The 27830-nt window shown below is 40.4% G+C and overlaps 1 protein-coding gene across 4 annotated transcripts in view; it reads right to left on the bottom strand.

Annotated features, from left to right (window-relative positions):
* The window catches only part of ctnnd2a (catenin (cadherin-associated protein), delta 2a), a 223842-nt gene that overhangs the window by 51530 nt on the left and 144482 nt on the right, over positions 1-27830 (bottom strand). For all 4 annotated transcript variants that reach the window (XM_079576430.1, XM_079576428.1, XM_079576429.1 and 1 more), the window contains exons 13-15: positions 23617-23749; positions 11695-11908; positions 2326-2512 (exon numbers count right to left, since the gene is read on the bottom strand). In XM_079576430.1, coding sequence (XP_079432556.1) covers positions 2326-2512; positions 11695-11908; positions 23617-23749 — 534 coding nt within the window. The remainder of the gene's footprint in view (positions 1-2325; positions 2513-11694; positions 11909-23616; positions 23750-27830) is intronic.

Genomic DNA, 27830 nt, shown 5'->3' with positions numbered 1-27830 from the left:
ATGAGTTTACCTATTGTAACCACAAGACCATGTTGATTTCCATGTGATAACTTCAATTGACTATACTTTCAGTTTCCTTTTTTCCTTTTTCCTGTCATCACTCCGAAATTTAAGCTACTACTGCTTGTGCGTCAATGGCGTGAGATGAAGAGCCCACTCCCTCACTCGAAACTACTCATTTGACAATCACACGCATCCACAAGCAGGGAGGTGAAGGTACAAAGTTACTCAGTTCTGTGACGGATCTCAAAATTAGCGGCAATTCAAATTGTACTTTTTGCCAACAGGGTCTCAAGGGGTTTATCTGGTTATCAGGGTTTGCTTTCCATATTTTAAAATCCATCTGGCAATTAAAAGCATTTAAAAAAAAATAGGTTTTTGTTTGAATGTTTTCCTCTTTTAGATGTGTGAGCTCAAAAGCTCTGAGGAACAACGGATTCCATATCTTCACATTACTAATAGCTATAACCATTGACTGCAGCTACTCTGAATGCAGTGACGTCGTGTTCATGCCCTCTATTTTACAAGGACAATGAGCATTTACTGTGGTGTTGCCTCTGTATGCACACAAGAAATCAAATGGATAAACGACATAATTGACCCCCAATGGCTCCGAGTGGCATCTACAGCCAGTAAAAGACATTAAATGGCACAAAGTAGTGATGGAAGGGGGAGGGGAGCGGTAGTTTTAATCAAGAGTCTGTTGGTGGCTGATTGAGAGACAGTCGACTGAGTGGACAAGGACCTCCTGACCTCCTGTGTGTGTGCGCAAACATTAAATCAAACTATTCAAATATTGAAGAAAAGAAAAACTCTAAATAATGAAACAGGGTGAAAGCCAAATGAGTCCAAGGACCGTGATTTCATCTTGATTTCATACTGAATTTAGACTTGATCATTGAGAGCATTTCTATATATAACAAAGCCCCAATCTTGTTCAAATTGTTAATCTAAGTAAGACAAACTAAGTAAACTTACTTGGCATAAGTTCCCAGAAGTTGAAGGATCTGCATTTAAATAAAGGTCTTCAACATATTTACTATGTCAGAAGTGAAGTATGCACAAATACCTTAAGTTCATGCTATTAAGTCATAGTATGTCCCAGGTACGACCAAGGGGGATAGGTCACAGCAGTCCTAAGTGTCGTACAGTGGACTTTCCCCGCCCATAACACCCTTTCATCCGCCCATCCACAAAAAAAGTGTTACAATATAGTACCCTTTGAACACATTTTACTATCAGAGATGCTCCTAATTAACACTGGCTTTACTTTGGTGCTGATCAAACTGCTGCAAACACAGTCTCCGCAGCTGTTACTTCATCGAGCCTGGCTTATAACAACTGTGAACACATCTTATGCACCAACGATGCGCCAACAAGAAAAGTCTCGACGCCCAAAGGACCTGCACGAGTGGAGGAGTTGTTGCTATGGTTACCACCCGGAGTTGAGAAAAAGGGAGAGACCGAGAAACAACAACGCACTATATTGTTCATAGTGCAAATGTGCATATATAATTAGCAAAGATCCCGCTGCAGTGTGTAACTCTCTGTAGGGATTAACAGAGGTGGCAGAAACAAATACTGAACACTATGATTACTGTAATTAAGTACATTTGCTGGTAATGTGTCTATTGCACATTTCAGAATTATTCATTTTCTTGAAAGTATGACTTCACCCAGGTATGGTAATTGTGATTGACTTGAAAAATATTGGACTAGATCACCAACTTTCGGGTTTGTTTGAAGGCTCCTAGACGGGGAAGGACATTTTTGTTGACCCCTCCGGCCATCACACACCGCTCCTTCACACACCACTCAAACAACCTACCTGGAATTCCCGCATAATACCCCATCCTAAGACACACCAGGCTCAAAACCTGCCCAGCTTCTGAGATCAGATTAGATTGGGCACTCACTAATATATTCTTTAAACAGGAAATTGCGTCCATGGGGCATTTGGTTTGACCTGTACTGAAAACCCATTGTCTGAACTCTTGAATAGTTTTGATACAGGAATATTTTTGCACCACATACTAACTTTTCTGTACAATTTTCACGTCTGGGCAGGCAAACCCGCAATTTACACCCATTATGCAATTCAATAAAGCACGGAAAGTTATGCATATTGCGACGGTAATGTTTTCCAGCAGAAAATCAACAGCATGACATGATCAATAACACTGTATATTGTGTCGCTAAGGGATAACAAACAAGAAGAAACACTCTAGCCCTGAATTGAGTAATGATTTTATCTCTACAGATTAATGCATCTTGGTTAGCATCGGCAGATAAGACGTATGTTATAATTGAATACAGCATCTTTACCTGAGGCAGCCTGTTGCGTTGCGGAGCACCTGGGACGTGTGGAGGTGGAGCTTGCGGTCCTCGTGGTGGTTGGGGGAGGAGTCCCAGTTCGAGTGGGGGATGATAACACTGTTGGTCAAAACGGCCAGAGCGTCTTGAATGATTGGCATCTTCAAAGCGTCGCATGACGACAGGTTCCACAGTACGCCTGCAAAAACACATATTATATTATTACGAAAAGAAAATCAAATTGATTTAATTTTAATACAGAAACATATGTCATTGTACACTATGACTACTTAAAATGGGTTAAACCACCATCGAGCAGCAGCATGTTTTCATTCAGACCTGTTGCTTCCTTGTGTGGTGTTATAGCCATAAAATTAAGGCAAAATATTGATCTATTTGCCACTGTAAACCATGTTCTTGTATTGCCACTTTGTTACATTTGGCATTTTGTTTTCAATCTGTTGCTTCAATTTAATTTACTTTACTGGTGACTTATCACATAATTTGACGATGAAATGTTTCCCCTTAAAAAGTATAGAAAGGAAGTTACCTAGTAGTATTGCAAAACCAACAGTGCTTGGCTATCTAACTACAATCATTTTTTTACCAGCTTCGTTTGATGAAACAATAAAAATCAAATTCAATAAAACTGAAATAATGTAAGAGACGAATAAATAAACCTTGTCCGGGTATATCAAACATTCAGTACAGTTCATAATTAGATTCTATTGGACAAGAGCATAAACAGTGTTTTTCACTGATCAGATGGAAAACCAGATGCTTCTATAAAGATGAGTGACAGCACTGGCCTTGTTGGTCAGCTATGACACATTTACAACTACACTCACCATCCACAATCACACACAGTCAGGCCTAATCAGCATCTTTGCATCTTAAATGTTAATCAGCCTTCTGTTGCAACTTGGTTTGAGACAATGCTGAAACATATGCAGGGCACTGTCACAACCCCAACTGCCACGGGAAAAGAAAATTTATGAAAGAAGATGTGGTGAAACCTAGAAGAATAGACCAGAGCAGATTGAGACAACTGAGGAGAGACACACAGCACACATTTGTTTCAACTATAAAAAGCCACAGGGTCAGATTCTGGTGTCAAGTCTCAGATGCAGCGAGTCCACATGACATATGTCTTTCATGTGCACAGATAAAACAGAAATGATATACGGACAGACCTTCTACTGTATAGCAACATGTCCACAGAGGGTATATGAAAAAGAATAGGCAAAAATCAGTCACAAAATCACATCTCATGTCTAAACCATGGGCATGGGGTCAGAGAAAACATGATAATAAAAAAGGATTCTGTATTTTGTGACACATGACTTAATTCAAGGCAATACAAGGACTAAGAAAGCATTACAATACTTTCTGAAGTGACAGCACCCGCAGTTAAATCAACTTCATGTTGCTTTTAGCGTTATAGTTCCAATCTTTGTCAGGAATTTGAGTTCTAATTGTACGTTGCAACTTTTCTTCAAAACGGAATAGAATTAACGATGTGTTCTGTGTCTCTGTCTCTTTAATAAGAACCGTCTGTTGTGTCGAACATAAAGTTTTTAAATGAATTCTTGCCTTTTTAATCATTCTGTGCCTCTAGTCATTGTATAAATACCACCACATGCAACACTCACTTTCCCGCATCTAAACAACACACAACTTTGTTATCGGCATCCCGTTTCCTCGCTGCACACAGCTGTAGCAGAGGCTAGATCTTGAGCAGCAGCCAGTTTTGCTAGCAGCGAAGTTAGTGTTGTCTCGAAAATGTTCCGCAGCGCTGCCACTCATAATGACACTGTGCCAATGACAGACACGAGTGGGAGGAATATGAGAATAGTTTATGAGGAAGAATTTTAAATGCACCCTGCCAAAAAATAGCATACAATAATAAGAATGGGAGGGAATCAAGTATAAGGAAACAAAAGTGAAAAAAAAAAAAAAAGAGGTGGATTGAAGGTTTATGTAAAAATGCAGGCAGTGACAGTTTCGGAAAGCGTCTACGCGCGAGTGACGGAAAGAGCTGGAGAGGATGAAGACGAGGTGGGTGATAATAAGCCGATGACCTTGTATTGTGTTTGGCACCAGTGAAGTGTCAGCACTCAGCCTGAATGGTGCGCGTGTGTGGGAACATTCGCTTTAACTAATCAGCCTCTTGTTGCAGTCACAAGGCTCTCTTCAGTGAGGTTGCTTTTCAAAACTACGGAGAGCAAAGTGAAAGCATTATTTAAAAAACTTTGACAGAGTGACAGACGAAGGGAGAAGAAAAGAGTGACGCAGATGTATAGCTAAGGCAAAATTTTAGAAACAGGGCCATGATTGGACTGTGATGTTGCTTTATCTTGAAGGGATATTTCAGGTTTTTTGACATAGGGCCTCATTTCTCAGTCATCCAGTGTTCTTGATTTCTTTTTCTTTTTTTAATTCATGCATAAACATCTCCAGAAATCAACAACACTCTGGATAACTAGGAAAGGAAAATCCTTAAATATCCCTTTAAGAGGAATAACAAATGGTAGAACACACATTTAAAAGTGTGGACCAACTATAGCACAAAGATAGAAGATCAAATGTTTTTGATCGGTCATGCGTAGATGTCCTTCCTCTGAACTGATCCACTGAGTTCATCGAGGCTTGGGACAGGCATAAACAGTACACTGGCATGTAATTTTCTGTAGTTAAATATTCCTCACTCTAGCCCATGAGCCAGGCGTCACATCACTGGGAAAGTAGCGTCGGGGAAGGTGTTGCAGTCACAAGGTATTATGGGACTCGTCGTTCTCACAGTACACTATATTTTTGATTTTGAAGAATAAGAATTATATATCAAATGTGCAGTCTGGCGCCCCAGGCAACCACGTTGGTCACCTATGCCAAGAGTCTGTCCTACAGAGTCTCCTCTACAGAAATGCCAAAGTCCATATAAGATGACATATCCGGGAGACAGTGACATCATACTCAACACTTTCATATTTCTCCCCTTTATTCCACCTTCTTTCATCCCTGGTTCTGGGTCCCCACTCAGACCGCTCCCTCCAGACTCCTGACAGACAGTTTCCAAAGAGCACAGCGCTTTGGGGAAATAGGGAGATGATTGCATGAATTCATGAATTAATGAGAGTATGACTTGTAAAGGGAGAGTGAGGACTGCTAAGCCCCAAGTGCCGATGTTTTATTAAACAGCCTTCATCTGTGTTTCTCCATTTGAATTCGTTAGCGGAGGGGTCAGAACCTGCAGATGACTCGAGTCAAAGACGACAAATGACACGGCTAATGCATCTACTGAAAACATAAAGTGAAATAGAGAAACTGATTTTTCTTTTTTTTGGGTGTGAGATAGTGGGTGATAACTCGCTCCATTTGGAGATTTGACTCTGGGGTCACATAAATGCTCCCCCCCCCAGTAAGTTTTGATTGGAAGAGGCTTGTCATTTAAAAATACCACCGTGTGCTGTGAGGGAAATTGTCGGTATGTGCAGTGGAGGTTTCATTTCAAATGGGACCTCCCACGGTGAAAATGCTGCAGAGCAATTTCTCCAGGACACTAGCCTTTTTCTAACAGTGACAGCTGTGAGAAAGTCGCTCCTGTGAAGATATTGTTCACAAATCCGAATACTCATTTAAATGTCTTCAAGCTCTTTCTAATAGAAGGGTTGAACTTTAACAAAGCACCTTTAGTATTTGGAAACTTACGCAGAGGTAATTTGAGGGTGACAAGACGCCACCAAACAAAGCACATTTTTGGGATGATGACTGTAATTTTCAATGTTGATTTGTTGTGACAGACTAAAAGACTAAAAAGTGCCTGCGCTGAGCTTGTGCAATGCAACCCTTTCTCAGTATTCCAATTGAATGCAGGTGGGTTACAGCATGGTCCACCGCCTCAAGGTGAGCTACATGAGAGGATAGCATCTCCTATTGACACACAAAGCCTCTGCATCGACCGGCTTCTGAGTGACAGGCCCGGAAGCCTTGACTTCTCCCTATCTACCTCATGCTGGGACCTTAGGAAGCCAATGCAGTCGGGCTAAATTTAAACTTCAGAAGCGACGCGGAGATAGGGTAAACTGTTGAGGGGAAGGTTTTTCCGGTCACCAAAAAACAGTGCACGCCAGGTCTCATTTCCTGAGACCTAAACAGATTCTCTAATCAAAAAGAATAGGAAAGTGGATTTGACGAAAGCTGACAACAAAAAGGCAGTAATGAGGAGGCTGATGTGGTGTGACTCAAGCAGTGCCATGCATTAGAGGAAAAAGCAGCTGAAGATTGACGCCACTGAAAAACGTGTCAGTTCCAGCACAAAACCTCAACTGAACAAAGACTTTGCTTACACAAGATTTTGGCCAAGTCCACGCCTATAGTGTTTGGTTACAAAGTGATCCACACTTGAACTTCTACTGTCACAATTACGGCAATCATTCGCTCTCACAATCAATCACGAGATAAACCTTACCATAATCATCCCACAGTTTTTAGACAATTAAAAGAACCTGACAAGAACTTATTGTAGTGTAAGAGGGGAATGGAAACTATGCATCACTGACATTACGCATGAAGCAGGTCCTGTCAAACGGGCACAGAGTCAAGTGAATTGTAACAAGTACATGAGTATGCCATGACTGACAGTGTAACTCATCCAGCAACAGGAGCCTGTCAGACACAAAAGGGCAAAAAAAGAGGAATGTCCAAAGACGGCATGAAAACAATACTGTATCATCCGCCCTTTGTCACATTTTCAATCCTATCCAACACCGAAATGTTAGTATCCAGGCCTGTTATTAACTACTGTGGTCTTTGTAACTGTCGCAATGAGAGATAGAAATCTCTCGCTTACAATACTAATTTGCATAACATTCAGAGTCATGGTAAGGTCTATTTATTCCCTACAAACTTAAGACTAATAGTTTATGTGAAAAGAGGACACATTTCCCTACAGGGACAATAAAGTAACCTTAACCTCTATGTACTAGAATGTTGATCATTTAGTTTTTAGTATACAGACAGTTTGGCAAAGTACAACCAAATTTAAATTTGTTTTCTTTTTGTGTGAAGCTTAAGCTCTCTAAATGTGTTTGTGTAAGCTCTCATCCATGCAGAAAAGGTTTGTTTGAATAAATATGGGTGGTACCAGTACAAGTTAAACCAGTGCCAAGAGTTTTACATTCTACCTGCTGCCAAAACTTAGATCACAAGACGAAGCTTCTTGGATGAGAGGCAAAACGTCCAACAGCAGAGTACAGATGACAGCTAAAGAACCATCTCTTTGTCTGGCAGGACAGAAGGAGAAATGATACTCCACAAAATAAATCATTAGCAGTAGCAGTATTAAGTATATTCAACACACAGGTAAAAATGTTGCTGATTACATTATTGAAGCAACAGTATAAATTATTGAAGTGCTGATTTTTCACTTGTCCCATTTTGGTTACACAATTCACAATGATGGACGGCGAGACGTATCTTTGGACATTTCTACTTTTGGCTTTCTATATGTCTCCTCTATCTGCCATCTCCCTGGCTGTGCCACCGGTGATAGCCGTGTCAACAGTGAAGAGGTGTCAGTCAAACGCCAATACTAAATACAAGATGTCCTTTTCTTCCCTTGCTCTCTCTCAATGGTCCCCATCTTCACTGGACTCCTGTAGCCTGTTATCAGCCCTGGAGTGGTCATGAAAGGATAGGGACAAAAAAAAAGACTCCTGTGCTCACTATAGCTGTCATTTTAAGGCTCCCTTGATGGCCCAATTCCCTGCAGTGAAAGTGTGTAGGGTTTGTCAGACTGAACAGACTTGGTTTAAAAGCATGCATCTAGAAACTCCATACGTGCTATGTGCTACGCATGTATCGGTCCAAGTCGATGTTGCTATATGAAGTGCACGTTATCTTAGTAAACGTCTGTCTGAGCTCCCCATGTATCTCTTATCTCAGCATGAACCTGAAGAAACAAGAAGTCTTTTGTCTGAGCAACAAAGGTGATATGTTGCAGATACACACACATGGGCCAGGTCGAGATACACCGGATTACATGGCAACAAAGGGGAAAAACTCAAGAACATACAAGATGTGAAACTGGAGAGGAAAAAAAAAGATAGAAAGGACGCTAAAATGCTTCCCATACTAAAACAAAGATGCTGAGGAGGTTACAATATCCCCATTCAACATATTCTCCAATAATTTACTGTTGTAAATTCTTCTTGCTTATTCCTACACTCTCATAGTCAAGCTTTATATAGACTTTCACGGCTTAAAATCAAGAGGAAATGGTAGTGCAGCTTAAAAAAAAAGTACATTTGTTGATATTTTCAAGCTGCTCAACACTTACGGTGGTGACGTTGACGATAATGCAGCTTCTTAAAGCAGTAGCTACTAAGTAACTCCGGTATAAGCACCACTGCAGGTGTCGTAGCATGTTGTAGTTTTTTACTCATTAATTGTCCGTGAGAGTAAATACTACGCTGACAGAAAAGACAAAGGGAGAGAGGGATATTGTACATCCAATTACACAATGGAGATAATGTTTTTCACTCAAACTTAGCTGTAAATACTGTTTAAGTGGTGCTAGCCCGCAGTTAGCTTTGCCTGCTATCATGCTAGCTTCTTCTTTGTGATTGCATCAGTGTTTATTGGGGCCTCCGACCCGGTGCAGGAAAGCTGCAAGTGTGGTTTTCTGGCCAGAGACACAAGGGGGAGATGAAAGACCCCCCAATCATCCCATTAACACTTGTATTACCCGCCAGAGGGACTACGAAAAGGATTTAATAAGGTAAATAGGTTACTGCTTTAAAGGCTCTGTACCTGATTTTATTTTTTACCACTAGTGAAATATTAGCTTTGTCCTCTTTCAGTGGGTTGAATATGCATTGATTTGTGGGGAAAAAAATCTAAACAGTTTTTTTACATTGTGAGCTTGCAGGCTAGTTTTTGTTAGCATTACTAAGTTAAACAAAGGTTATAGACGCATCCTTGTGAATAACTGGGATGTTAGAAATGTGTTAGGGATGGCCTGAATGACAGTTTTAAAAGTTTGCTCCCTCTTTTACTCTTTATTCTGAACCATCATATCCAAAAAATAAATAAATACATAAATAAATAAATAAATAAATATATATATATATATAAGATAGCAAAATGTGAATAAGTATATACATTACTCTTAGTCCATTAATCCTTGCAGCTCCAAATACCCAGTTTCCGACCCAATCAAATGGCGGTGTTTAGCAACCCTTTTAAATCATCATATGCTGAATCCTTTCCACTTGGGCTGATGCACTCACAGCAGGTCATCATTAATACCTGTCCCGCGGCAGGAGAACCAATGTCATGCTGGAGAACCGCTGTTGCCACGCTGCAAGATGGAATATGCTGGAGGTGATGATATGTCGTGCAAGGGCTCTGTGTCTGCGTGACGTTTAGTGCTTGCTTTGAGGAAATAAAGTAAATTATTCATCAGTTTTGAGAAATGTTTCAGGACGAACAAATGAATGCAAGTGCGTGGCAAGGTGAAGCAAGTTAATTTTTCATATAAATCTTAAATTGCTACCCACACAATACTATATACTGGTTGCCTTTCAACTTCAGGCAACCAGCTATCAGCTATTTTTTAAACTTTTTAAACTCCTGCATTTTTCTTGCCCCATTAGCTTGAGAGGGAAGACACCCTCTGATTGAATCGGGTACTCAAGCAAATGGTCCAGTGTTTGGCATTTTAGAAAGTTCAAAACTAGTGGCATTCAATGAAAGTAGCAAAATAACCTAATCAACAATGTTAGTGAAAAACTTCTATGCATTTCACATTCAAGGCTAAATCAACTTGAGCACAAAAGAGGGCATTTATTCAAATCCAGTTGTATTTGTTTTAACAATAAAAACTGCATTCATTTTTAAGAATGGCATTATACTCAGTGCCATTGTCTGTGTGTTGCATAATTTTACAAATGCGTGCTGTGTACACTGAGTCAGACTGAGCGTAGGTGTGCCTATGAAAGCGTGGCTGACCTTGATTTTCCGTGTACTGTATAGAAAGCCCTTTTTGTGTACTCCCATAGGCATGCAGCCCAAAACACACTATGGCATCTTTATAGTGAGGTCATATCCAGGGACACGCTAAATTTGAGGGCTGTGTGTGTTGGCAAAACCTGACAATGAATCATGATGTAAAGGTCGCAAGATGATAAATCACAGCACTGTATGATGTTCTGTTAAACCACATGATTTTGGTCACCTTCTCCCCCAGGGATGTTCAACGCAGGGTGCTTTGAGATTTGCAAAGGTTATGGGCTACAATCAATTTGGCCATAACTACATTGTCATAGTTAGTAGTCTTTCTTCAAACAATTAAGGAAAATTAACCGTGGACTTGTTTATGATCTATTTACATACAAACTCTAAGTTTAAAATATTGACAGGAGAGTATATCACATCTCCGTTGTGTTGTGTTGACAAGTTGGCCATTTTATACTCACTACTGCCACCTCCGGTCATATGTGTAACTGCACCATCTATATTAAGCTTGTGCATGACGGCAATTCGGACCCGAAGTAACAACATTTTGAGGGACAGTGCGGTATTTTAGAGGCAGTTGTGGTGAACAGGTCTGGGCTCATTCTACACAGTAGGACATGGCTGAAACATTTAGAGGGAGGAAAATACATAATTTTAACATTTTTAAACTTCGTATAGTCCCTTTATCCACTCGTTTGGAATTTAAATTGAATAAAAATCTGTTCTAGTACAGGGGTTCCCAAACCTTTCAGACCGCGACCCCCAAAATCACTCAACCAACAACTCTGGACCCCTTCTGTAAAATGCACTTAGCATTTATAATATTTTAAAGTGCAAACCATGTAAAATCTGTTAGTTTGGATGCTGTTTTCAATCAAAAAATATGTCAAATTCAAAGTCAGAGATGTACAAAATATTGTCTTAAAATCATCTTGCGACCCCCACTTCAGTGTCCCGTGACCGCCACTTTGGGATCCACGGCTCCAGCTGGTGCACAAGGATATGCTTCAAGTGGACGAAGTGTGAACACAGCCTCAGTGTTAAAGGGGCTAGATGCAAGTTGGCCATTTTATACTCACTACTGCCACCTCAGGTCATACGTGTAACTGCACCTTCTATATTAAGCTCGTGCATGATGGCACTTCGAGCCCAAATCAACACCTTTTTGAGTGACAGTGCAGGATTTTAGAGGCAGTTGTGGTATATATGTCTGGGCTCATTCTACATATTAGGACATTGTTGAAACATGTAGAGGGAGGAAAATACTTAATTTTAACATTTTTAAACTCCGTATAGTCCCTTTAAAGCCTTAACTGATCTTTCCACATACAAGGGTAAGCATTCTTTTTGTCATATCGTACATACCTGTTACGAGCTCCCTTATTTCCACATCTCCAGTCTTCCTCAGGAGTCGGACCAAAGCTGGAATCCCGCCACAGTTCTTCAAAGCCACTTTGTTCTCATCATTGGCTTTTCCGTAAACCAGGTTTCTCAAAGCTCCACAAGCGCTGCGGTGGACTTCACTCATTCGGTGGTCGAGCAGGTCCACGAGAAGCTGGATACCTCCTTGCCTTCGGATCTAGACAAAAAACACACACCCAATTATTACTGATGTGTTGTTGAAATGTATTGTCACAAGCTGATTGTACTTTGTTGTAAACAGAGAACGCTGTCTATCCTTGTTACCTGCCATTTTTGTGCAAATCTGTTCAGCAACGAGGCACGCACTAATTAAAACAACTATGACACAGCTAATGAGAGCGCTTCATAAAATAAAATGACACTTAATTACAGCAAAATCAGCGCGCCCCATTGCTCTTCTCACAGTGAATGACATCCTAACAAACTGCCTCTCAGGACAGCGCCAGGCAGGAGTCCACTGCTGCATAATACACGTAAAATAAATCACTATTTTACAATGTGTGGTTATGGAAGAGGATCTATCAATTATGTTGAAATGGTGACAGCAATTTTCACTTGACCAACATGGCTCCAAGCTGAACTGACACCATGGGGTTGTTGATGAATGTAGAGTGACACGCTTTTCACTGGAATAACGCTTGTTGCTGGGTTTTTTAAAGCATCTCTTTTACAAATGTGTTTTATCTTTCACTTTCCCCAATCCTCAACTTTAAAAAGAACATGAGGATTTCCAAACTGTTCAGATGTGACCTCCCAAAGGTTATAAGTATCAAAACATGTAAAATCAGGTCTACAAAAATAGTATACTAACACAGTTTAATTTTTGTTGTTGAAAATTAATGATGGGCAAAAAAGTCGGCGCTCTGGAGTTCGTATGGCTCTTCCTGAAGCAGACTGCTTCAAAACGCTGGTCTTGTGACTGAGGTGTCTATTGTCTCTTGATAAGTGCTTCACTCACTGAGTTGCTTATCAGTGTCTCAAAGCGGGTCATCGCTGTGTTTCACTGTGTTTCATTGTGCTGCCCTGAGCGGCAAGGTGCTAAATCACGGATGTTTTCAGGTCCATAGGCTATAGCAATGTATTTGCATTCATTAGTGATGAATAAATGTGCTCCATTTCTCCCATTTCCCATTTAACCACATTCATGTGATGAAAGTTGTCTGTTCAAGGCTGTGGGCCAGTCAGAATAAACACTTTCCTGTTCTTTACAAAGTCCTGCTATTCAACAGGTACAAACGCAGGTGTGGGTGGCTGACCAGGAGAGGGGAACGTAAGGAGCGCCATCTACAGCAAACAGTGTGTAAATTAGCTCTGACTGAATAAAAAACAAAACATCACACATTGATGTTCTGCCTCGGAGCAGCAGAGTGACTGAGTTGGCCTCGCCTACTGGAGCTCCATGAAGCACAGACCCAAGTTACAAAGAAAATGACTCTGCCTATGATTGATTTGACCATTCAAACATCAATATCAGGATGCAAATAATAAAACCGCCACACAGCTGTGTTTCTGAGAAGTTGCAATAAAAAAGTTTGTCAGTGTGGAAACTGAATGAAACAGCTCTGAGACTTTGAACCTTACAAGACCAGTAAATCCTTGAAGTGCTACAAGGCTTCACTCGCCCATCACGATTGAAAATTGTACCTTGAAAAAATTCCAAGCTCTATGCCCTGCACCTGGGAACTCCTGCTTTAACAGACAATTCAACCTGGATAGACTCAAACAGACAAAAGCAGCGATTAGGAAGATTTATTGACATGAATATTAGTTTTGCCGATCAGACTGCGGCAGTAGACATCGATGTATGTGAGTCACGGCGCTGCTGTGTTCTTAAAACGCACTGTTCACTTTGGCTTTTAACACAGCTTGAGTTTTTGACATTTTACCAGATTTTATTCATTTGTATTCGATGCACCTTTTGTATTGTATTTTATGTTATGTTTGACCTTTGTAGCACTTTGGTCAACTCAGTTGTTTTAAAGTGCATTATAAATAAAGTTGCCATTGCCATTGCCAAGCGAACAATCCATGATTGGCTGCTACGTAGGTGCGGCTCTTTGCGCTGATGGGCTGAGGTGGAGGTGTGGCCCTCATGAAAGCGATCATTGGCTGGAAGTAGGTGATGCTGAAATTAGTCTCCCAGGTTGAATTAAGGCTTCATTTATAGATAAAGTGCTACATTTGTCATTATATGTACACTTTTCACAGCAAAAGTAGGTACGGATCAAATGGAGGGTTAGTCAGTGTGTGGCGCCACTGTGGGCCTGACCGGTGTGTTTTTGGACACGACTGAAAGTAAAGCACCCAGACAAAACCTGTGCAGAAATGCCTTGTACAGTCCAGGAATCAAAGGACCCATTTACAGTGAGGAGGGACTCTACCACATGTTGCTTTTGGTTGTGTTTGAATTATGCACAAGGCTCTGTGCACATTGATAACACCTGGTATGACCTGTAATATGCACAACAATGTTTGGCACACCATATATTTAGTTTTCACAATTGGCAATACTCATAATGGGCCATTACAAACACTTACTGTAAGTGGAAGAAAGAGGCCAATTCAGTGTTTATTTATGTCACCAAAGTACACAAAGACAAGGTTGTTAAGAGCACTTAGCACAGTCAGCATCACAATGAGGGCACAGCAGTGTAACGTATTAAACCTTCCCCCCTTTGGTGTTATATGTTCCTGTTCATGCGCCCTTCATATTGGCTTCTGCCTCTTCACTTTAAAACCTCAGGGATCTGCATTGTTCTCAGGGGGCAGGGAACTTACTGTACAGCATCACGTGCACTTAAAGCCCCACATGACTGCTAATTGCTCATATGGGTTTGCAGAGGGGTCTATTCACAAGTGTGTGTTGGAGCGAGAACATGAGAGATCAAGAACCACTTTTATTTAATCAAAGTTTTCTTTTTTTTTCACACTGAACTGCGTAATCACAGTCCTTGAAAGCCAAGCCTTCTCTTTTGTTCAGTATATTCTCCTACAGACCAGGGAAATCAAGGACGAGCAAATATCTTCGGTGTTTGCTAAACTGCGCAGCACCAGATGGATAAAAAAGTTTTGGCTGGAAAAATATGACATATCCAAAATTTATTGCATTGTCTCCTGTGAAAAGCTTGCACATCTGCCACGACTAAGTGCAAGAACAAGCCAAGCAGATCAGATTGTCTTTAAAGAGGCAGTAGTGTGAATTGGTTTGAAAATGCATATGGTTTTATCCATGTCTGCTGTTCATTGTTTTAACTTTGGCTGACCATTACTATGGAAGAATATATAAATCAAATCATGGAAATGAATGGCATACGTACATGGGCAATATCACTATAAAAATCTAATCATGATCTGATCCCGGCGACAATCTGCCTTGTTATTGTAGCTCTGTGTCAGTCTCTGTAATAATCTAAAAGAGTCAATAAAACATAATGAAGCGTGAACTTTCAGACAAATATGTGTTTTGTTTCCTCTTAAAGGCAATGTGAAGATACTAAGAGCAGATCAATCATGCTCAAAAGAAATCCAGTTGTGATTTTGATACTAGCAGAATCAGTCATACACTTCCATTCTACCAGTGTGAATATTAAAGTTGCTGTGTATACTTTGCTGAAATAAAGTAAAAGTAAGCTCACTGAGGAGCACCACCTCAAGACATCAGCGTGTGGGAAGCAATTCTTTTGGGCAATAGAGAAGGACTGAATATGCAAAGTTACGAAATCATGCCTGAAGGAAGAAAAAAAAACTATACACGACTCTAATAAAAAAACAAAAGCCATTGTAATGGCTGCAATTTAGGTTTAAAATGTGCACAGAAAACAACAAAATAATTTTCAATGGGATGTATTATGTATAAAAGTTGCTAACCTTCAGTTCATCAAACATGTTGAGAAATTCCTGATATTCTTGCATTAGTTTAGCAATATGCGTTTTCAAATATTAGGGCCCTGGTTAAGGTTAGGTTCCTTGGTTAGATTCACATGTTAAAACAGTAAACCTAATCTTAATTTTTAAACATGGTATATACCAATCGCAAATGCAATTACATTTTTCTCCCCAAAATCTTCCAGCCCTATAAATGGTTGATCATACGCACGGATTTGTATAATGTTGTCACCCATAAAAGAAACGATTTAGAATAAGATGAATACGGTAGAGGGCAGGGTGTGAACTGAGGTGTTTGATGACACAGCAGGAGTTTATCGAGCAAAATGACTTTGCTTATCTATTCAATTAAAATGGATTAAGGGATGCAGCGAATGGCAAACTAACCTTGCGCCATTGGCCGTACAATTTCTACCAACCTGATTTGAGCTGCCCTGCTGTCTTCACCCCTCGACCCTCTCCTCCCACTCCCGCACTCCTCCTACGCCTCCTTCTTTCTCTGCCTCTTTATGCTTGTGTCACACTTAATCCATCCCTCCATAAAAAAAAACGTGGCGCTATTACTTTCCACTGTGAGGTAGCTGAGACTCTCGCCACCACCTCTATCTCTCCATTGCATGTAAAGGAAGATTAGAAGTGCAGATTGATTTGTCTTTGTCTCCCGCTGTTCGGCACTGGCCCTAGCTGTCGGTAACCCATGGCGACAGGAGCATTGCTGTGGTAACAGTTAGCAGCGGTGACAGCTGGGATAGTGGGAATTGGAGGTGTTGTAGTTGTAAAATAAAAAAAAAGAGGGAGCGCTTGTGATGGGACATGGGGTGACACATACCTGCAGCCTAACTGTGTGTGATTCAAAACATATGGCATGTCAACAATCATCAGCCGCAACAGCCATTGTCTCATAATGCCGCCTCCTCAAAGCTTAATTGCCAAAGGGAGGTAAGGCAGTTGTACTAAAACGGGGTAATACAAACATGTAGCATCCATCTATCCATCCATCCATCCATCCATCCATCCATCCAGCCAGCCATACATCCATCCATACATACATCCATCCATACATCCATCCATCCATCCATCCATACATGTATAACATAGTTCTATAGCTGAATGCTTAAAAAAGCCGAACTGATGTATATATAATACAGAAAGACCCTCTAAAATATTGTGGATTTCGAAGTTGCTCAGATAAATAAAAGCATGTGGTATAGCCTAAAAAACAAGCACTTAGCTCTGTGAGAGCTAACTGCATTTTAAAGCCTCACAACCTTGGGCTAATTGAGTTCTTGGCCTATGCTCACGTTTTCCCCGAGAGGATTTTAAACTAGGTCGGTCCTGGCATTAACCTGTGGCTACCTAATATTGTTCGGCTAATTCAGCCACAGCATTCAAAGGAAGATAAAAGCCATGCAAGAGCAACCAGTACAACTGCACAATTTGAATGAAATAAGGTATGTTTCAGAGGTGAGGATTCAAAGGGCAGAAGTGGCATTCTGCTAAGTTTATTGAACAAAAAGCTTCACACTTTGACGTAGCTTCTTGTGAAAGTTTACGAAAGATATGATGTCAAATTTAAATACATTTTACATGGGTCAACACTTATGCCTATTCTCAGTATAAAAGTATGGCAGTTATGCAAACTGTGCTTGAAGAGGTATTTCTCAATCACGCCGTTTCACACCTTTCAGCAACACGGTAAAGTTTACAACTAGCCTGCAGTAAGTTATTAGTTTTTAACATCGGTGCCACTTCAAGGACTGCAATGACTAAAAAAATACTTTTTATCTTGCTATCAAAAACTTAAAGATTTCAATATTGATTAAGAGTATCTCAAACCTACAGATTTAAATAAAAAAAATGATGACAAATGCTCTCTGCACAGTAACAAAAGGGGATGATGGGTCCCTCATAAACCTGCTTGTGACTGTATACAGAAGGATTTCTGACATATGAACAATGACAGAGACATTTCAAAGGTTATGCCAGACTTTTTGATATCACTTTACGACAAACTGACAGAAAAGGTGGGAGGAAGGAAATGGATGGATAAATAACTTGTTACGAGGCAGCCATAAATTCCTTCGCTCTGGACCAGTGAGCTACGGAGAACGCATTAAACCAGGCCCACTCTCCAAAGGTTACCCGCAGGGAGGAAAAGCCCGAGGCGTGGGATTCATGATAGTTATGCATAAATAACGCAAAAAAAGCCTCTATTATAACAGAGCCAACAATACAGAAAAGAAATATTAAGGTTTTGTTATCACAGAACATAAACAGAAAGACAAATCTTACACTTGCAGCTAGACGCGCATGAGGGGATTAAAACTAAAATGTGGTGTTTTGAGTTTTTTCTACGACTGAAAAGTGTAATTTTAATGAAAACAAGGGTGCAATACTCCTGCAATACTTGCCATCGCATCTGTTTATTTTACTTTGATCAAGGCATGTAAAATTGTATGTTTTCTAGTGCCCTGTATTGCCAAAAATGAAATGAACTGAACCCGGAATGTAAGAGTGTAGAAAATATCACAGATGTTCTTTCAAATCAAAAGGGTACATTTCCAGTATTAATCATTTAATAAGCATGAAATATGCAATTGATCAATAATAAAGCCACACAACTTCCATCATCCAATAAAAATAATAAAATACAAGCCTTTATTTTATTACTGATGCTTTGTATGAATGTTAAAGGTTAAAGACTTGTTTCAAACTCACTGAAATCTGTCTGGGATGTAGTAGTTTTGTATTGAATTGTTTTGTCTTTGGCGAATCACTTTGGTCTTTCATGGTGTTGTTGTAATGTAATATATAAATAAACTTTGACTGATTAAATGCTTAGATCAGAGGTTCCCAAAGTTGGGGGGGGGAACACACATTAATCCTGTATTTTTCTTTCACTGAAAATAGGCCACATTCCTGAAATAAGGTTAAGTAAGTAAGTAAGTAAGTGAGCTCCTTTGATCCTCTGAAATGGTGCACCGCCTCCTTGGTTTGTCCCTGTTTCAGAGCGTGGTGTCCTGCACTGGTCAGCTCATCCACCTCTTCCTTCCTCTTCTTCCTGCACAGCTCCTTCTGCTCCACAACCGTCTTTCACCATCTTCTCCTCGTTTGTCCCTTTTTTGTTTCCTGTAGCGCCTTTTCTGACGCCTCCACTGTGCTGCAGATGTGGGGTCTCTTGTGCCTCTTCAGTGTTTCAGAAAAATAAATTTATAGGTCTTTTTATCTCTTAAATGTCTCTTAAATGTTTAGCGGCTTGCAATTTGGGCCCTGGGATGTTTTTGCCTGGTAATTTTGGGAGTTGTGGTCACAAAAGTTTGGAAACCGCCTGGCTTAGATCATTGCACACATGAAAATTCACGCACACCCCACCGTTGCAATTAATAGAAATAGGAAAACAACAAACTCAAGTGCAAAGTCAGTTTTCCCAAATAGTTGTGTTATTAAATTGCACCAAATACTCCAGTACTTTATATTATGCTAATGGGGTCATTGAAAATAGCCATTAATAGCATTTTAACGACATTCAATATATTTGTTACACTGTTTTTCTGATTCTGTGGCGCACTAATTGAAAGTATTAGAGGATGAATGTGTATAGTTAAAGAGTGTCTGGATGTTAATGGTACGAGGGGTGCGGAGGGAGGGGGCACGGCTCTCTCCACTCAAGCAGAATAGGGGATAAATGGATATCGACAAGGCTCCTGCCCAAAATGAATCACTGATGACTGAAGTTTAGTGAGAGTGTGTCTGATCATGCATCCAGAAACAGGCTGTCACTGGGGCTGGGTGCGGCGGATAGATGCACATTTTGCAGACAGCTTGTGTGCCTCGCGAGTTGCTGCAAATTACTGTAAGCAGTTTCAAGCTTTTTCTCTGTGGTCACCAGTATTAGCCACACCTCTTCATGAAGACATTTGTTGGAAAATCTTTGATTCTTGCTACAGCTCCTCAGTGATGCTACTTCTTCCTCGGCCTCTCTGTAAATTGAGACATTTCCTATTTTCTTTTTGAAGTGGTAACAGTTTAATATAGTAGCTAGCTTCTTTGAGATTTTACAATACTTTATTCAACCCAGCTGAATGATGACACATGATATGTGAAAAGCAAATTCCTGACAAGTTTTATCCAGCTCACTAATAACGATTAACCTCCAGTTTGTATTGGATTGTACACATTTTTTGCCTGCCTTTTTATCCTTTGCTTTTCACAGAAAGCCTTGTGCGGTTCTTTGCTGTTGCCCTGCCAACAGTGGCAGATGTAAAAATGAAATAACATTAATAGCCGCATACAAGAGACTTTAAATGGAAAAGCTTTAAGACCCGCATACTACTGTATGTGACCTCCAAAAATAAATAAAACTTTTCAAGTATGTCTTCTTTGCCAAGTGACATTGACAACTCCTATACTGATCAATACTAAGACTTCATAGTTTACAGCTTGAAGCATTTCAAACCAAAAATTCTATATCAAATGATGCCACCAATCCAACAGCTGAGCCCATAACTTCCAACACTGTCTTAGAGAAATCCGTTAGTTGTTCATCAATAGCTAGTTAGGATAACAATACAGCTGTGCAATATGAGAGTAAACTACAATGTTTTTGATAACTGTTGGTTGCTAAACCAACACAAGAAATATAAAAACTGTGTCTCAAAACAATCCATAAAAATGACCAAGCAGAGATTTGCGATATGGATATTGTGTCACCTTTTGCAATTAGGAAAATGTTCCGATATTTGATAAGACAACTCCAGAGTTTCGTAAGCTCCACTCAACACATTTAATATACAGTAATTGCCTTGAGAATGAAGTTTGCACCTCATATAATACTTTTACACTCCTGCACACTGAATATTCCGGTTTATTTGAAATGAGAACATTAAAGAGCCCCTTTGTATGAGAACAAAACACAAACACTCCTTCACCCACTCTTAACATTCAGGCACCTGTGGAAAAGCTAAAACTTTGAAGATTTGCACAGAATCTCAAGAGGTTTAATCAAGAAGCACGGTTTTACATACAGCGAGGACATCAATCGGTAAAAGAATAAATCAGAGAACAAATGTTGAGTTTTGCTGGAAACCTAAGTTGACATGTAATTGTTTCCTGGAAACAAAGCGATAAAGCAAGAGATATTCTTAACTCTAAACCAAGGACAAAACGAGTTGAGAAGTTTGACGTTCTGCAAATTAATTACTCCTACACACACAAAGAACACTATGAACACATACATATATTCACTGTGTTCATTTAGAAGGATTTAGAGAAAATTAAAGGATTAATGGAAATGTCATTGTGACATTTTGCCTGGTCAGCCAAGACTGCATGCATTTCCTATTCTTTACAAAATCAGGAACGGACCCAGAAATCAAAACAAATAGCAGCTGAAGCAAGTAGAAGCAAATGAAAAGGTGTTACAGGTGTACAATTGCTTATTGTATGGAACTTTTGTTACAACAAATCAGATGCATGACACGTTGTAAACTTGAAAGCATCTGTGATTAAATCGCCAACAAACTGTGAGCCGAGTCCCAGATACTCCGGCTGTGTGTCTGCTATATGACAGCTCGCACATGTTGTTTCTATATTTCTACAGCTGTATGTGGAGACATAGTATAGTGTGCTCCTGTCTGTGTCAGGAGATCTGCATGTCCTAGTTTCTCCACATTATGGGGTTGTCCATGGGCAAGGAGGCGTTTTCTGAATGAGCAAAGTTAATATTTTGAATAGATATGGAGTTGCAAGACATAAAGGCTACTACTACTACTACGATGGTGGCACCGTGGCTGAGTGGTTAACGGGCCTTTCTGTGTGGAGCTTTCATGTTTTTCCCGACCGTGCCTGGATGGGTTTCCTCTGGGAGCTCCGGTTTCCCATATCACCCCAAAACATGCACAAAAATCCTTAGGTGATTCTGACCATTAACCCCTTAACACCGTGTATTGCTAATTCACAACATACCGCTTCCTGCAAGCTTGAAAGCAAAAACACATCTAATCTCTGAGTGAGAGGTGGGACATGGCCACCCTGCAGACCCTCCAGAATATCCTGAAGGACAGTTCATCTCCTCTTCTAGCCTGGCACGAGCCACACTGATCCTCCATGAGACACAGTCTAGAATTGTGCAATTTGAATCTTGCTGACTCCGGCAAAACCAAGACGAGCGTCATCTTCCATGGCAGGATTTCCCATAAACACCTGTGCTCCTCCAGGCCATAACCAAAACAGTGAAGATGGCGGCTGCAACACAATTCTTTTACCAGTGCCCTTTCTTCTGTTTTAAATGAGCTAGATTTGTCCTTAAAGCCACAGCAAGAAGCTGAAGAAGAGGGCTTTCACTGGAACATTTACTCGCCTGCACGTGTGGACTACAAACAATCATGGCGGAGGATGTAAATGCAAAGCGTAAGCCGCTTCATGTTTGACTGGTTCCCTCTTGTTCAAACTGCAATCGTTAGCCCCGCCTCGTGTCTCGATTTGGAAATTGTGTCCTATTACCACAATTAAAGACTGTCCTTATATGTATTTATAAATACAAAAATAAAGTCAGTCTGGCTTTATGCCAGGCTACTCCTCTTCATGACTCAGGCCCCCTCCATTGGATACCTGCTCAGACACCGAAGACCATATGCAGCCAAGAAGAGCAACAAAAAAAAAAACATGAGATATCTTTATCCCACAAGCTTTAACTTTGTTTTATAAATCTGTTTTATATATGTTTTTTTTTATTATTCTATTGCTGATTTTATTCTATTATAATTGGTTTTCAACATTTCAGGTTGAACAATTTGTTCTTTCCTGCAATGACAGTGTTTAATAGAACTAAACCTAAAAACACTGATAATGTATTTTTTATATAATTGGAAATAAATTCTGGTCTCAACCTGGCTCACTATCTGGAGATGGGTCCATTTACGGTTCACCCCAATCGCATCGAATGTGGGAACAAAACTCGTTGTACTGCTGTGTAATGACGAACCTTAACCTTGCCGTTATTAGCTTTCAAGTCCTGTAGTGGCTATGCAGTAATAATACTTACATTTTTTTTAATTTTTTTTTATTGTTTGCTGTTTGAGTCCTACAACAACAAAAACTCTAATATTGTTTTGTGTACAGAGTCTGTGTGGATAACGCTATGTAAATTTTGATTGGTAATGAGTAGCATATACTTTGGCTGCCAACGACCAGGCTCTTGTTTATGTGCCTTTTTCCTCTCCATTGGTCCAGTTATTGCGATAATTACTTCCACTACAAAAGACAAAAATCCTGCATGCTCCATTGAGTGGGAGTGTCTGGATCCCTTCCGTGCGTTAGTGGGTAGGTGTGAAAGAAACCTTGCCTTCACAAAGCATTTTTCTCCCTTCAGTTTTGTTTCATTTTTTTTTTTTTTTTTAAAGCATTTGTTGCTATTAACATTTTGACATTGCGCTTCGGGTGCTGTTCATTTATGTTTTTTCTGCTTCCTTTTCATTTGTGCATGAACGAGCACACCGCATTGATATTAGCATGGTTTGCAAAAGCCGCTATTGACTGGCTGGCAGAAATTAATTTCATCAAACAAATTTATCAATGCCCTCGCCTGCGCAGACCTGTAAATTGATTCCAAGGGTAATATCGGGAGTAGAGGGACTTGTAATTCCAGGAAAAAAAAAAAAAAAAAAAAAGCTTTTGTGTGAAAGTGAGCGCACAAGCCATGACCATTGTTGTAAACCCGCTAGCAATACTTAGAGAGTTTATTAAGAAGTTTCAGTGGGACTTCTCAAAATTGCTTTGGATAAACAAATCTGTGACTAAGGGACTAATACAAGTTTATTGCCAGCATAATAGAGGGACTGCTAAGAGAGACTGTTGCAAGCAATATCCCGTGAAGTTAACACCCTTTCGAGCAACAAAAGCAGGCTATTTGACCGCGACTTTCAACCTTGTTCCGCATTATTCGGGCGACACTTGGACTAAAGCACGAGTGAATGGACAAACCTCGGCTTTGATCTTGTTGTCTCCGAAGCAGAGGTGCTGTAGGTAGGCCGCGGCGTTGGACTGCACAGACGGGAACTGGTGTTGCAGCATCTGGATCACCTCTGGCAGCTCCGGGTCTCTCCAGCCAAACTCTCTGCACATACACAAACAATATTTAAAATGAAAAATATCGCCATAATTCTGTCTTTTCACTCTTATCCTTTTTATTATTTGAAGAATGTTTAAGGCAAAAAAGCATTTCAACCCATGGTAGATGAATCCTTGGATATAAAGCCAAGTTTATTTGCCAACTCCCAAAAGGTGTATGGCAGATTAAACAGGCAGCATCTGTTAGCACAACATGGATGGCTAGACTGAGGATGAGTTATGCATTTTAAAACCTCCAGGAAAGAACAGAGCTCTATTTTATGGACTTTTACAAACCTGCTTCAGTTCCTTTCTGTTTTAGTCTAAGATATTCAAAATTCTTTCTGATGTGCATTTACAAAGACAGCACTTAACACTGCAGAGGGCGAGGTGCCAGTCTCTTCCACCTCTGATAATTCCTAAATGGGTGCCATACCTTGCTGCTCTTTGTAATCTTGAATTCAGCGTGGGTTATTTTTGGTCTAGTCTTGCTTTAGTCCTGATTTAGAGTTTGCTTATAAACGGTGCAGCCGCAGAGAGAATTTGAAAAATCACAGATAAACAAACTGGACCTTGAGAGTTTGCCAAATGAGCATATTACGTAAAACACCATTTCTAAACGATTCAAGTCCCAAAATAGTTTTACAGGCTGATAGTTGTTGAAAAGGCTTGCCCACACAGCGATGCAGTCTACCTTCTGTCTGAGAGAGAGAGAGAGAGAGAGAGAGAGAGAGAGAGAGAGAGAGAGAGAGAGAGAGAGAGAAAGAGAGAGAGAGAGAGAGAGAGAGAGTGAGAGTGGTGTGAGTTATGGTCCCTGCTTTGCACCAGCAGGAGTTTAGCCTCCTCAGAGTGCACTGGACAAAGTGAAATAAATGTGTTGTCCCTGGGTAATACCAAGGAAATGGTCTGCTTTATTGTATTATGCCCTGCTGATAATTGTTTTGCTATGGTCCCCCAAATGAGGAAATTACAGCTTGTGAGGAAGCGTAGGCGGCTGTCTGTAATACTTTCTCCAATAACAACCATAAAACTTGCTTCTCTGTTACTTTTTGTCCTCTCCCGGGCTACAGACAACTCAGCCCTCGACGTGAACCGACAGAAATCTATGTTGAAGTTTTGCATCTTTCATTGATTGCGGCGTTTTGAGGATTGATTTTGTTGTTGCTGCATCCATGCTCACCGTTGCGTGCAAAAATCCCAACAAGCTATCATCAGGAATTTAATTTATTTTGCCTTCCAGCTCAGCACACTCGCAAACACGATGATGTAGGACAATGCAGACAGAGGTGAGAAGAGTTATTAAAAAGGTATCTTGAAAGAGTCGGGATGTACTGATACTTTATTTATCAGGAACTACAGTATGCAATCAGCATAGTTAGAACATTTATACAAAACTTTTTCAATCATACACATACATTCACACAGACTCAGTGCTATTTACAAATGGGTACAGCTTTGGTTTGTTTTCAGCCAAGACTTAACCCCAGAAGTGAACATTTTAAACTCTGGCATGATATTAAGTTCTGTGGGTAATGAGTTCCACAGCTTCGGACCTGAGTACGAAATGGCAGACTGACCAAATGAAGTCTTGCAGAATGTAATCGCACAGTGGTGAGTGATGGAGCCTCTGGTGACTCTTTAACTGAGTTACTTATTGACACATTTGAAAGTTGTTTTGAGAAGGCAAAGTTGCCAAAGTTTTCAAAGTTTAGCAGTTTATGCTTCTCAAGGATAGTGCAGTGATGGTAGTGGATTGGCTTTTTGTCCATGATCTTTATTGTGTGATTGTATAATAATCCAACAATACGATTAGTGGCTGAGGGAGCGGCCGGGCCTACGCTGTCATGCAGTGTGATATATGTGAGATGTGTGCATGTACAGGAGGGCGGCCTGGTTTAGAATGTCTAATTAACTATTTAGATTTCTTTGTAATGTTTCTGAAATTACTGTATATAAATATGTTTATCAAACTTTAGTTTGGGGTCGAGAACCAATCCAGGATATTTAAATTTTGTCTCTGCATATGTATATTTCTATTTTGCAAATGTATTTTGAAACTTTGGTTTTGTTTTTTAATAGAGACACACATGGAAACACTTTTTGTAATGTTTAGCACCAACTAATTTTAATGGAGCCACTGACTCCCCTCAGCCATATACTGCTGCCTGCTCCGGTGACTCCGGGTGCATAAAACACGGCATCATCAGCATGAAGCTGGCAATGGGCACCGGAGCAGTTTAAGGGCAGGTCATTTATAAAGACTAAAAAGCAAGGGCCCCAGTATGGAGCCCTGTGGAATGCCCCTCTTGATGTTTATAAGTGATGATTTGGACTGTTCTCTATCCTGAAGGTATGAGGCAAACCAGCCCACTACTTCTGTGGAGATGTTGAAAGATGACAAATTGAATAAGAGTAGGCTGTGGCTGACTATTTCTAAACCTTTTTGAAGATTTAAAAATACCACTTTTAGTAACCTAAACCTGACCAACTCCAGCAACCCCAAATCCAGGGGCAACCTTTTTTTGTATTACTACATTTTTCACATCCAGTTACTCCAATGCAACACACCTGTGAGCGTAGTGCCTAATTGACACATAAAGATGTGTTTTTGTCAACAGAAAATGCGTCACTCTCATCCGCGCCGGATCAAGAGGGTGCCACGTGTGAAACATCTGCGAAATGCCCTGTGTTCGAGGGGAGTAAACATGGCTCTCAACGATAAAGCCAGCCTCAGCGTGGTTGCCTTTTTATCTGCCCAATGATAAGTGCTCGTTCAGCCAGAAAGCAGGGTTGAAGAGGGTAAGAAGAGGAGAAGGGATGGACCAGCGAGGGATTCCTAAGGCGTTTATGGGATTTAGGTGGAGAGACCCTCAAACAACACTTCTTAAATCACAGCTAGCCCGATAGCATCACGCCGGTCTGTTTGTATATGTGTGTGTGGTGAGAGAAGATAGGATCATATTGTGCATGTGGACACAATTGCCTTCTGCCTGTTTGTTTCACGCAGAGTGTGCGCGCACGGACGCTTCTGTGTCTATGTACGTAGCAATTTGTAAATGTCCGTGACAGTGTGTATGGGTGGTGGGTGGGTGCGTGTCATTTATCCCCCATGGCCTCCCCTGCTATGTCAGTGTAGTTAATAGAAAGCAGAGTGATCGGACGATAAGATAAGGATCGTGGTTCGCCATTAATTAAAAAGCCCTGGCGGGGAGAGACAGAAATGCATTGGAGGGAAGGCAAGTGAGCACAGTGCGAGAAAAAAAACAAAAAACGAGGCAGTGGAAGTTTGAAGGCAGTACATTTGAGGCTGACTGTGGGCAGAAAAAAATGAAAAAAATAAAAGACGCCAGTCTTGTCCACACTGGTGCTAATGAGAGCCGAGGCTAGGTAGACACAGAGCCAGGTGACATGATAGGAACAGCAGGATGCAAACGGTAAGAGAAAAAGCCAAGACTAATCAAAGAAGCTGGGCCAACTCAAAAAACATATTAAAAACAACATTTTTGAGGCTACTTTATGCCATGCTCATTCAGTGTGTTGCCTAATGTTTATGCTCATTACCTATTCAGTTCACATATCAGAGAAATAAAAGTTGGAGCAAACTTTGCGCATGTTGCAAAGAATATTTTTGAGATTCAAAAGTTCTCAAGCTGTCATCGATACTGGGTTGCTTTCGTGTTGCGGATGTTTCTCCTCTCACCTCAAGAAGCGGCATGAACATGTTTCACAACTTTCACAACTTTCAGGAAGCAATACTGTCCCGGTAATGTAAACAACAACAGCACAACAACACATAAAGTTTGATTTCCACGACTGTGTCCTTTTCACAAAATATTGAAGGACAAAGCTCATTTTAATCCACTCCTAGAACAAAATAAGTCCGTTATATGGTGCATAATGCCTTTTGTCTAAGATGGAAAACTCCTGTTCTGCAGCGAGCTTCGGCAAAATGTATCTGAGAGAATAAAGTCGGTGTTTCAGCAGTGCAAATATAAGGCATTTTTCCCTTCAGGGATATGCTTTGACCACCTACTATACAATATGTTAATATATTACATGAATGTGTAATGTTTAGGCGAATAGCGACT

This window comes from Gobius niger (assembly GCF_951799975.1).
Source record: "Gobius niger genome assembly, chromosome: 18".
Lineage (NCBI taxonomy): Eukaryota > Metazoa > Chordata > Actinopteri > Gobiiformes > Gobiidae > Gobius > Gobius niger.
The sequence above is the reverse complement of the archived record's forward strand: the minus strand, read 5'-3'. Positions and strand labels throughout refer to the sequence as shown.